At 65.9% G+C, this 12,571-nt stretch overlaps 1 protein-coding gene across 1 annotated transcript; it reads left to right on the top strand.

Annotated features, from left to right (window-relative positions):
- Positions 1-1,135: 1,135 nt before the first annotated feature.
- Positions 1,136-10,408, top strand: LOC309684641 (3',5'-cyclic-AMP phosphodiesterase 4A-like; the record flags this gene model as incomplete). The annotated part of the gene is made up of 9 exons (XM_082500514.1): positions 1,136-1,227; positions 2,279-2,469; positions 2,599-2,697; positions 3,714-3,878; positions 5,223-5,322; positions 6,110-6,264; positions 6,360-6,482; positions 7,976-8,158; positions 10,016-10,408. Exons 1-9 carry the CDS (start codon positions 1,143-1,145, stop codon positions 10,406-10,408), a joined length of 1,494 nt encoding a protein of 497 aa, XP_082356640.1. The 5' UTR covers positions 1,136-1,142.
- Between the last annotated feature and the right edge of the window lie 2,163 nt (positions 10,409-12,571).

Here is a 12,571-nt window from a genome sequence, read left to right as displayed (position 1 = left end):
CGTCCCCATCCCCGTCCCCATCCCCGTCCCCATCCCTGTCCCCTTCCCGTCCCCATCCCCATCCCTGTCCCCGTCCCCATCCCGTCCCCATCCCCGTCCCCATCCCGTCCCCATCCCGTCCCCATCCCGTCCCCATCCCCGTCCCCATCCCCGTCCCCATCCCCGTCCCCATCCCGTCCCCTTCCCGTCCCCATCCCCATCCCTGTCCCCGTCCCTATCCCCATCCCTGTCCCCATGTCTATCCTTATCCCTGTCCCCATCTGTGTCCTCATCCCTGTCCCCTTGTCCATCCCTGTCCCCATCCCTGTCCTCATGTCTATCCTTGTCCCTGTCCCCATCCCGTGTCCCGTGTCCCCATCCTGTGTCCCCTCCCCATCCCCTTATCCCCATCCCCACCCCATGTCCCCATCCCTGTCCCCATCCCTGTCCCCACCCCATGACCTTCTTCCTGTCCGTGTCCCATGTCCCCATCACTGTCCTCTGTCCCCATCCCATTCCCGTGTCCCTGTCCCCATCCCTGTCCCATATCCCCATCGCTGTCCCCATCTCTGTCCCCACCCCATGCCCTTGTCCCTGTCCCCGTCCCCGTCCCCGTCCCTGTCCCCATCCCCATCCCTGTCCCCATGTCCCCATCCCTGTCCTCTGTCCCCATCCCATTCCCGTGTCCCTGTCCCCATCCCTGTCCCATATCCCCATCGCTGTCCCCATCCCCGTCCCCATCCCTGTCCCCATATCCCCATCCCTGTCCCCATGTCCCCATCCCTGTCCCCATGTCCCCATCCCTGTCCCCTGTCCCCATCCCTGTCCCCGTCCCCTGTCCCATATCCCCATCCCTGTCCCATATCCCCATCCCTGTCCCCATGTCCCCATCCCTGTCCCCATGTCCCCATCCCTGTCCCCGTCCCCATCCCTGTCCCCACCCCTGTCCCCATGTCCCCATCCCTGTCCCCATCCCTGTCCCCGTCCCTGTCCCCATCCCCGTCCCTGTCCCCATCCCAAGCCCACATCCCTGGGGGGGGGTTGGAGGGGTCCCGGCGGCGGGGGACGATGTGGAGGGTGGGTGGGGGGTGTCACACAGGCGGGGGACGATATGGGGGTGTCCCTCACCCCCTCACCCCCCCCCCCCCCCCCAGTTCAAGAGGATGCTGAACCGGGAGCTGACGCACCTCTCCGAGATGAGCCGCTCTGGCAACCAGGTCTCCGAGTACATCTCCAGCACCTTCCTGGGTGAGACCCCCACCACCCCCGGACCCCCCTGACCCCCCCCAGCCCCCCAGGGACCCCCCTGACCTCCCCAGCCCCCCAGGGACCCCCCCCCCAGCCCCCCAGGACCTCCAGGACTCTCCAGAGTCCCCCAGGGACCCCCTGACTCCCCCCAGGACTCCCAGGGACCCCCCGGGACCCCCAGGAACCCCCAGAGAACCCCAGGACCCCCAGGGACTCCCCTGACTGCCCCCAGGACCCCCAGGAACCCCCAGGGACCCCCAGAAACCCCCCAAAGACCTCCAGTAGCACCCCAGAGATCTCCAAGGACCCCCAGGGACCCCCAACAGCACCCCGGGACCCTCAAGGACCCCACCAGCCCCCCTGGGACCCCCAAGGACCCCCAGGAACCCTCAGGGACCTCCACCAGACCCCCCCAGGACCCCCAGAGACCCCCTGGGACCCCCACCAGCCCCTCTGGGACCCCCAAGGACCCCCAGGAACCCTCAGGGACCCCCACCAGACCCCCCCAGGACCCCCAGAGACCCCCTGGGACCCCCACCAGCCCCTCTGGGACCCTCAAGGACCCCCAGGAACCCTCAGGGACCTCCACCAGACCCCCCCAGGACCCCCAGAGACCCCCTGGGACCCCCACCAGCCCCTCTGGGACCCTCAAGGACCCCCAGGAACCCTCAGGGACCCCCACCAGCCCCCCTGGGACCCCCAAGGACACCCAAGGACCCCCAGAGACCCCCACCAGCCCCTCTGGGACCCCCAAGGACCCCCAGGGACACCCACCAGCCCCCCTGTGACCCCCAAGGACCCCCAGGAAGCCCCAGGGACCTCCACCAGCCCCCCTGGGACCCCCAAGGACACTCAGAAACCCCCTGGGACCCCCACCAGCCCCTCTGGAACCCCCAATGACCCCCACCAGCCCCTCTGGGCCCCCCAAGGACCCCCAGGAATCCCCAGGGACCCCCAAGGACCCCCCAGAGACCCCCTGGGACCCCCACCAGCCCCCCAGGAGACCCCCATGACCCATTCCCATATGTGTGTCGTCCGTCCCCCCCCCCAGACAAGCAGCACGAGGTGGAGATCCCGTCCCCCGGCCCCAAAGAGCGGGAGAAGAAGCGGCGGCAGCCGCCCCCCCCCATGGGGCAGATCAGTGGGGTGAAGAAGCCGCCCCCCCCCCCCGATTCCAACCCGGGGGGGTCCACCGTCCCCCGTTTCGGCGTCAAAACCGACCGGGAGGAGCTGCTGGGAAAGGTGATGGGGGGCACTGGGATTGATGGGGGACGGGGGGAAATGGGGGTAAGGGGAGGGGGGGGGGAGAAGATGGGGGGGTACAGCACATGTACCCCACATTTCCCCCCCCCCCCCCCGTACCCCCCCCAGGAGCTCGACAGCCTCAACAAGTGGGGTCTGAACATCTTCCGCGTCTCCGAATACTCCAACAACCGCTCCCTCAGCTGCATCATGTACACCATCTTCCAGGTGAGGACCCCCCCCCAAAACCACCCCAGCGCCCCCCAACCCCCCTCAGCCTCCCCCATTCCCACCCCGACCCCCCCAAACCCCTCCGACCCCCCCAAACCCCTCCATCCCCCCCAACCCCCCCTCAGCCTCCCCCCATTCCCTCCCCACCCCCCCATTCCCACCCCGATCCCCCCAACCCCCTCCCATCCCCCCCCACCCCCCCTCAGCCTCCCCCATTCCCACCCCAACCCCCCCAACCCCCTCCCATCCCCCCCCACCACCCCTCAGCCTCCCCCCATTCCCACCCCGACCCCCCCAAACCCCTCCATCCCCCCCAACCCCCCTCATCCTCCCCCCATTCCCTCCCCACCCCCCCATTCCCACCCCAACCCCCCCAATCCCCTCCCATCCCCCCCAACCCCCCCAAACCCCCCTCATCCTCTCCCCATCCCCTCCCCAACCCCCCCCCCAGGACCCAGTTTAGGGTGGGATGGGGGGGCAGAGAGGCATCTGGGGTGGAGGGGGGTTTGGGGGGGTTTTGGGGGGGGTGGGAATGGGGGGGGTGGGGGGGATGGGAGGGGTTTGGGGGGTTGGGGGGGTTGGGAGGAGGCTGAGGGGGTTTGGGGGTATGGGGGGGGTTTGGGGAGGTGGGAATGGGGGCATTGGGGAGTCATCTGGGGGGGCTGGGGTGAGGATGAGGGGGGTTTGGGGGGATGGGATGGGAATGGGGGGGTTTGGGGGGATGGGGAAAGTTGGGGTGAGGATGGGGGGGTTGGGAGGGGATGGGGTGAGGCTGAGGGGGGGGGTTGGGGGGATGGGAGGGGTTGGGGGGGGTTCGAGGGGGTGGGAACGGGGTTTGGAGGTTTTGGGGGGGTTGGGGGGATGGTGGGACATCTGGGGGGGGTTAAGGTGGGCTGGGGGGGGTGGGGAGGGCTGGGGGGGGGAATGGGGAGTATTGGGGGGGATGGGAAGGTTTTGGGGGGGTGGGGGGATGGGAGTCTGACACCACACACACACACACACCCCCACCGTAGGAGCGGGAACTGGTGAAGACCTTCAAGATCCCAGTGGAGACGCTGCTGACCTACACGCTGACGCTGGAGGAGCACTACCACGCTGACGTGGCCTACCACAACAGCCTGCACGCCGCCGACGTCATGCAGTCCACCCACGTCCTGCTGGCCACCCCCGCCCTCGACGTGAGCCCCCCGACCCACGGCGGGGTGGGGGGACCAGTCGTGGGGTGATGGAACCCATAGCAGGGTGGTGGGACCCATCACGGGGTGCTGGAGAAGCTTTGTGGGGTGATGGAACCCATCACAGGGTGGTGGGACCTGTCATGGGGTGATGGAACCCATAGCAGAGTGGTGGGACCCATCACGGGGTGGTGGAGAACCCATGTGGGGTGATGGAACCCATAGCAGAGTGGTGGGACCCATCACGGGGTGTTGGAGAACCCATGTGGGGTGATGGAACCCATAGCAGAGTGGTGGGACCCATCACGGGGTGGTGGAGAACCCATGTGGGGTAATGGAACCCATAGCAGAGTGGTGGGACCCATCACGGGGTGGTGGAGAACCCATGTGGGGTGATGGAACCCATAGCAGAGTGGTGGGACCCATCACGGGGTGGTGGAGAACCCATGTGGGGTGGTGGAACCCATAGCAGAGTGGTGGGACCCATCACGGGGTGGTGGAGAACCCATGTGGGGTGATGGAACCCATAGCAGAGTGGTGGGACCCATCACGGGGTGGTGGAGAACCCATGTGGGGTGATGGAACCCATAGCAGAGTGGTGGGACCCATCACGGGGTGGTGGAGAACCCATGTGGGGTGATGGAACCCATCATGGAATGGTGGAACCCTTCACGGGGTGGTGGGACCCATCATGGGGTGGAGACGACCCATGGCGGGGTGCTGGGGACCCTTCATGGGGTGCTGGGGACCCATAGTGGGGTGGTGGGACCCATAGCAGGGTGATGGGTAACCTTCATGGGGTGGTGGGACCCTTCATGGGGTGGTGGAACCCATCGTGGGGTGATGGGGACCCATGGAGGGGTGGTGGGACCCATAGCGGGGTGGTGGGACCCATAGCGGGGTGGTGGAACCCTTCATGGGGTGGTGGAACCCTTCATGGGGTGGTGGGACCCATAGCGGGGTGGCGGGACCCATAGCGGGGTGGTGGAAGCCTTCATGGGGTGGTAGAACCCTTCATGGGGTGGTGGGACCCATTGTGGGGTGGTGGGACCCATAGCGGAGTGGTTGGACCCATGGAGGGGTGATGGAAGCCTTCATGGGGTGGTGGGACCCATAGCGGAGTGGTGGAACCCTTCATGGGGTGGTGGGACCCATTGTGGGGTGATGGGGACCCATAGCGGCGTGGTGGGAACCATAGCGGGGTGGTGGGACCCATGGAGGGGTGATGGAATCCGTGGTGGAGTGGTGTGACCCGCCGTGGGGTGGTGTGTCCAGGGGTGTCCCCGGTGCGGGGGGGGGGGGTGACACGCACACGCGTGTGGGGCGCTGACGCCGCGTGTGCCGTAGGCCGTCTTCACCGACCTGGAGATCCTGGCCGCCCTCTTCGCCGCCGCCATCCACGACGTGGACCACCCCGGCGTCTCCAACCAGTTCCTCATCAACACCAGTGAGTGGCTGCGCACACGGGTTTTGCACACGCGTGACGTCACCCACACGCCTGCGTCATCACGTCCCCCGCGGGGAGTCTTCCACGTGTCCGCCGGGCGGTCGCGGGGCGTCTTGCCCGCCCGCCTCGTCTTGCACACGCGTGTTGTCCCGCGCGTGGGTCATCCTGCACGCGCCCATCGTCTTGCACACGCGTGTCTTGCGCACGCGCGCTGCAGCGCACGCACACGTGTCGTCTGGCACACGTATACCGCCTTGCGCCATCTCGCACGCGTGTGTCATCTGGCACAGGCGTGTCGTCTGGCACGTGGGCAGCGCCCCGCACACAAGCATGTCGCCTCGCACACGCGTCACCTTGCAGCCTCGCGTCGCCTCGCACACACGCGTGTCGCCTCGCGCACACACGTTGCCTTGCGCACACGTCATCTCGCAGGCACACGTCACCTCGCACGCACGTGTCACCTCGCACGCGCATCGCCTTGCACGCACGTAACCTTGCACACGCATCGCCTTGCGCGCACACGTCGCCTCATGCACACGTCGCCTCGCGCACACCTGTCACCTTGCACACGCACATCACCTTCCAGACACATGTGGCCTTACACGTACACGCCTCGCCTTGCACACACACGTCGCCTCGCCTTGCACGCTCCCCACTCCCGCGCCCCCCCTCCTTCCCGCCCTCCCTCCCCTCCCCACCACCTCCTGCCGCGCCGCCCTCCCGCACGCCTCCCACACGCCTCGCACACGCGTGTGCGTGTCCGTACGCGCGTGTGTGCGTGTCGCAGACTCGGAGCTGGCGCTGATGTACAACGACGAGTCGGTGCTGGAGAACCACCACTTGGCCGTGGGCTTTAAGCTGCTGCAGGAGGACAACTGTGACATCTTCCAGAACCTCAGCAGGCGCCAACGCCAGACGTTGCGCAAGATGGTCATCGACATGGTGGGACGACCCCCTCCTCGGACCCCTTTCTGTGGGGTGGGGACACATCCCGACCCCCCCCAACCACCCCCCAACTCCATACGGGTCTTCTTCAGGTCTTGGCCACCGATATGTCCAAGCACATGAGCCTCTTGGCCGACCTCAAGACCATGGTGGAGACCAAAAAGGTGACGAGTTCCGGAGTTCTGCTCTTGGACAACTACACCGACCGGATCCAGGTGTGGGGCGGGGGGTCACCGGGGCGGGGGGGGGGGGTCGGGGAGGGCCATGGGGTGGTGACAATACCAAACAGCGCCTGTCCCAGGACACCCCCGTGGAGCTCCGTGGAGCTGTTGACCAACCCCCTCTAGATGCCACCAGCCGGCCAGTTCCTCTTCCCCATAGAGCCACCAGCAAACCCATTGTCCCAAAGTGGGGGGACAGGGACGGGGGGGACATCCGAGGCCCTGCAGAAGGACAGACAGATGGCATCCATGGTTGTCCTCTCCACTGGTGGAGTCGCCCCATCAGAGAAGGTCATGAGGTTGGTCAAGAAGGTCTTGGCCTTGGGGACACCCAGGTTGGTGACGCAGGTCTTGTCCTCAGTGAGGCCCAGGTTGGTCAGGAAGGTCTTGTCCTTGGTGTAGGCCGAGGTTGGCCAGGCAGGATGTGTCCTTGGGGACACCTGGGTTGGTCACACAGGACATGACCTTGGGGACACCCAGGTTGGCCAGGAAGGTCTTGGCCTCGGTGAGGCCCAGGTTGGTCAGGAAGGTCTTGGCCTCGGTGTAGGCCGAGGTTGGCCAGGCAGGACATGTCCCTGGGGACACCTGGGTTGGTCGCACAGGACATGACCTTGGGGACACCCAGGTTGGCCAGGAAGGTCTTGGCCTCGGTGTAGGCCGAGGTTGGCCAGGCAGGACATCTCCTTGGGGACACCTGGGTTGGCCAGCAAGGTCTTGTCCTCAGTGAGGCCCAGGTTGGTCAGGAAGGTCTTGGCCTCGGTGTAGGCCGAGGTTGGCCAGGCAGGATGTGTCCTTGGGGACACCTGGGTTGGTCGCACAGGACATGACCTTGAGGACACCCAGGTTGGCCAGGAAGGTCTTGCCCTTGGTGACACCCAGGTTGGTGACACAGGTCTTGTCCTCAGTGAGGCCCAGGTTGGTCAGAAAGGTCTTGGCCTCAGTGTAGGCCGAGGTTGGCCAGGCAGGACGTGTCCTTGGGGACACCCAGGTTGGTCAGGAAGGTCTTGGCCTCGGTGTAGGCCGAGGTTGGTCAGAAAGGTCTTGGCCTCGGTGTAGGCCGAGGTTGGCCAGGCAGGACATCTCCTTGGGGACACCTGGGTTGGCCAGCAAGGTCTTGTCCTCAGTGAGGCCCAGGTTGGTCAGGAAGGTCTTGGCCTTGGTGTAGGCCGAGGTTGGCCAGGCAGGATGTGTCCTTGGGGACACCTGGGTTGGTCGCACAGGACATGACCTTGGGGACACCCAGGTTGGCCAGGAAGGTCTTGCCCTTGGTGACACCCAGGTTGGTGACACAGGTCTTGTCCTCAGTGAGGCCCAGGTTGGTCAGGAAGGTCTTGGCCTCGGTGTAGGCCGAGGTTGGCCAGGCAGGACGTGCCCTTGGGGACACCCGTGTTGGTCAAGGAGATCTTGGCCTTGGGGACACCTGGGTTGGCCGGGCAGGCCCCCCTTGGTGACGCGGCGGTGGCGTTGTCCCCGTGGTCTCCGGGCAGGTCCTGCGGAACATGGTGCACTGCGCGGACCTGAGCAATCCCACGAAGCCGCTGGCGCTGTACCGGCAGTGGACGGAGCGCATCATGGAGGAGTTCTTCCGGCAGGGCGACCGGGAGCGGGAGCGCGGCATGGAGATCAGCCCCATGTGCGACAAGCACACCGCCTCCGTCGAGAAGTCCCAGGTATGGGGACACGCGGTGGCCACCGGGGGGAACACGGGGGGGACGGACACAGAGGGGACCCAACCGGGCGGTCGACGTCACCGGCCCCATGTGGAGGACGGGGACTTGAGGTGGCTCCGGAATGGCCCCCGCTGGGTGTCCCCAAATGGGCATCCCATGGGGACAGGGATTTTTGGTGCCACCGTGATGTCCCCAACTGGGCATCCCATGAAGACATGGACACTTGGGGCCACCATGATGTCCCCAAGTGGGTGTCCCATGGGGACGCGGACTCTTGGTGCCACCATGATATTCCCAACTGGATGTCCCATGGGGACGCGGACTCTTGGGGCCACCATGATGTCCCCAAGTGGGTGTCCCATGGGGACGCAGACTCTTGGGGCCACCATGATATTCCCAACTGCGTGTCCCATGGGGACGCGGACTCTTGGGGCCACCATGATGTCCTCAACTGGGTGTCCCATGGGGACGCGGACCCTTGGGGCCACCATGATGTCCCCAAGTGGGTGTCCCATGGGGACGCGGACTCTTGGGGCCACCATGATGTCCCCAAGTGGGTGTCCCATGGGGACGCGGACTCTTGGTGCCACCGTGATATTCCCAACTGCGTGTCCCATGGGGATGGGACCCTTGGTGCCACCATGATATTCCCAGCTGGGCGTCCCATGAAGACATGGACTCTTGGGGCCACCATGATGTCCCCAACTGGGCATCCTGTGGGGACAGGGGCCTTGGTGCCACCCTGATGTCTCCAACTGGGTGTCCCATGGGGATGCGGACTCTTGGTGCCACCGTGATATTCCCAACTGCGTGTCCCATGGGGACATGGACTCTTGGTGCCACCATGATGTCCCCAACGGGGCATCCCATGGGGACATGGGCTCTTGGTACCACCATGATGTCCTCAACTGGGTGTCCCATGGGTATAGGGACCCTTGGTGCCACCCTGATGTCCCCAACTGGGCATCCCATGGGGACAGGGACCCTTGGTGCCACCATGCCGTCCCCAAGTGAGCATCCCATGGTGACAGCGACCATCTTGGTGCCACCATGCCGTCCCCAAGTGAGCATCCCATGGTGACAGCGACCATCTTGGTGCCACCATGATGTCCCCAAGTGAGCATCCCATGGTGACAGCAACCATCTTGGTGCCACCATGACATCCCCAAGCATGCGTTCCTGCCACCGGGGACCCCCAGTGCCCACACACATTACTGAGACCACCCCCCCTGCGACCCATGTCCCCGATGTGTCCCCGACGTGTCCCCAACATGTCCCCCCCCCCTTCAAGGTGGGCTTCATCGACTACATCGTGCACCCGCTGTGGGAGACGTGGGGACAGTCTGTTGGACAGTGCCAAACTCATGTCCCCAACTGGGCATCCCATGGGGACGCAGACTCTTGGTGCCACCATGATGTCCCCAACTGGGTGTCCCATGGGGATGCGGACTCTTGGTGCCACCATGATGTCCCCAACTGGGCATCCCATGGGGACATGGGCTCTTGGTACCACCATGATGTCCTCAACTGGGTGTCCCATGGGTATAGGGACCCTAGGTGCCACCCTGATGTCCCCAACTGGGCATCCCATGGGGACGGGGACCCTTGGTGCCACCATGCCATCCCCAAGTGAGCATCCCATGGTGACAGCGACCATCTTGGTGCCACCATGCCGTCCCCAAGTGAGCATCCCATGGTGACAGCGACCATCTTGGTGCCACCATGACGTCCCCAAGCATGTGTTCCTGCCACCGGGGACCCCCAGTGCCCACACACATTACTGAGACCACCCCCCCCGCGACCCATGTCCCCGATGTGTCCCCGACGTGTCCCCAACATGTCCCCCCCCCCTTCAAGGTGGGCTTCATCGACTACATCGTGCACCCGCTGTGGGAGACGTGGGCCGACCTGGTGCACCCGGACGCGCAGGAGATCCTGGAGACGCTGGAGGAGAACCGGGACTGGTACCACCACCGCGTCCCCCACAGCCCATCGCCCCCCCCCACCGCCGCCGCCACCGCCGCCACCACCACCGCGTCCCCCGACCAGTCCCCCCCCCACCGCTTCCAGTTCCACCTGGCGCTGGAGGAGGAGGAGGAGGAGGAGGACGGGGGGGCGCCCACCGCCATGGGGACCCCCCCACGGAGACCCCACCTCACCCCCCCGCAACAGCCCCCCGGGAGACCCCCCGAGGAGGAGGAGGAGGAGGAGGAGGAAGAGCAGAACGGACTCGGGGGGGGGGATTGGTGACACCCCCCCCCCCCCTCCCCTCACCCCCCCCCCAAAACCTCCTTGTACATTTTTTTTGGGGGGGGGGGGGGGGAGGGGGTCACGGTGACCCCCCCCCTCCCCCTCCCCCCAGAGCAGAACACAGATTTATTTTATTTTTATTTTAATTTAATTATTTTTTAATTTGGGTTTAATTAAGTTGGGGGGGGAAGGGGGGGGCGGGTGTTATTTTGGGGGAGGGGGGGAGGACAGCGCCGGGGGGGGGGGGGGGGGGGGAGAGGGGGGGGAGAGGGAATTTTTATTGTATTTTTAAAAAAAAAAAAACAAAACCAACTGGAAAAGCCAAAAAAAAAAAAAAAAAGAGATAAAATGCGCCCCCCCCCCCCTCTTCCCCCCCAGGGGAGAGAAAAATAAGGACAGACCCCCCAAAAAATAAAAGGGGGGGGGGTGTCACCCCCCCCAACCCCCCCCCCCCAGGTCTGTCACCCAAAAGCCATTTATCCGGGGGGGGGGGAGGGCAATTTGGGGGGGGGGGAGATGGGGGGGCAGCGGTAGGGGGGTGGGGCACACCCCTAAATTTGGGGGGGGGGGGGTTGTGTGTGTATATTCCCCCCCCCCCCCCAAAGTCTTCCGTTCGTTCCCTCTTTTTGCACAGGGAACCCCCCCCGGGGTTGCCCCCCCCCCCCAAAATATTGCTGCCCACCCCCCGAATTGCCCCCCCAAATTACCTCCCCCTCCCCAAATTGTGCCCCCTCCCCCAAATTTTGCCCTTCCCCCAAAATTTGTGCCCCCCTCCCCCCCCCAAATCGTGCTCCCACCCCCCCCCAATTGCCCCTGGGGGCGGGTCCCCCTCTCTATTTGGGGGGGGTCCTCATCCCCCCCCCCCCCCCCCCCCAGTAGGGTCCAGGCCATAATGGGGGGGGACTCCCCCCCCCCAATAGAGGTGAAGCAATAACAAGGTGCCCCCCCCCAAAAATCCCCATTGGGGGGGGGGTGTTAGGGGGGGTCCGAGGGGGGTGAGATGGCTTATTTTTTGGGGGGGGGGTCGTGTCCCCCCCCCCTTTTTGACCACTGTACTGTAGCATCGGGGCTGGGGGCTCCCTTCATTTGGGGGGGGGGCACTGCTGGGGGGGGGGGGTGTGCAATGGTGCTGGGGGGGGGTTGAGGGGGGATATACCCCCCCCCCCCAAAAAAAAAAATTTGGGGGGGGGGGGTCAGGTTTGGCTTGTGCCCCCCATGACGTGGCCTTGTAGCAGCGGGATTTGGGGGGGGGGCATCGGGGGGGAGGGGGGGGGGCCTGGAAAGGGGGGGGTGGGCTCTTTGGGGGGGGGTGTCCTGGGGGGGGGCAGTGGGGGGGGGGGGGGTCGTGTCGTGCAGAGCTTTTATTTTTGTACGCGGTGGTGATTGTGTACATAATGTCAATAGTGGGAGTGGGACCCCCCCCTCGGGGGGGGGGGGGGGGGATCTGGGGGTGACCCCCCCCCCTCCACACATCGCCCCCCCAATCCCCCCCCCCCCTTCTGCCTCCGCCGCCATCAGCTCCAATAAAGAGGAGAAGGGAGAGAGTGTGGGGGTGTCGTGGGGGGGGGTTCGGGGGGGGCTGTGGGGGGTGAGGGGGGGGGTCTGTGCTGGGGGGGGTCTGTGGGGGCTATGGGGGGTGATGGGGGGGTCCGTGCTGGGGGGTGAGGGGGGGGTCTGTACTTGGGGGGGGGGTCTGGGGGTGATGGGGGGGATGGGGCACTGGGGGGGTCTACAGTGGGGGGGGGGGCTATGGGGGGGTGATGGGGGGTGATGGGGCACTGGGGGGGGCCTACAGTGGGGTGAGGGGGGGTCTGTGCTGGGGGGGTCTATGGGGGGTGATGGGGGGTGATGATGGGGGGGGCGATGGGGCACTGGGGGGGGTCGGTGATGGGGGTCTATGGGGGGGTGATGGGGTGTTTTTTGGGGGGGTGTCTGTGCTGGGGGGGGGGGCAGAGCCTGGTGAAGGGGTCAGGCTGGGCCGGAGGGGGGGATCCCGCAGCCCGGGGGGGGGGAGGGGGGTCCCCAAGTCTGCCCCGACCATAGAGAGGAGACCTCCAAAGCCTCCCAGCCGACCGGAAAGTCCCTGAGTGGGGGCGTGGCTTCCGCTTCCTGACTTCCGCTTCCGCTCAGCCAAGCGCGCATGCGCAGAAGGAGGCGGAGGAG

Source organism: Vanellus vanellus (assembly GCF_965231255.1).
Source record: "Vanellus vanellus genome assembly, contig: HAP1_SCAFFOLD_2322, whole genome shotgun sequence".
Taxonomy (NCBI): domain Eukaryota; kingdom Metazoa; phylum Chordata; class Aves; order Charadriiformes; family Charadriidae; genus Vanellus; species Vanellus vanellus.
The sequence above is the reverse complement of the archived record's forward strand: the minus strand, read 5'-3'. Positions and strand labels throughout refer to the sequence as shown.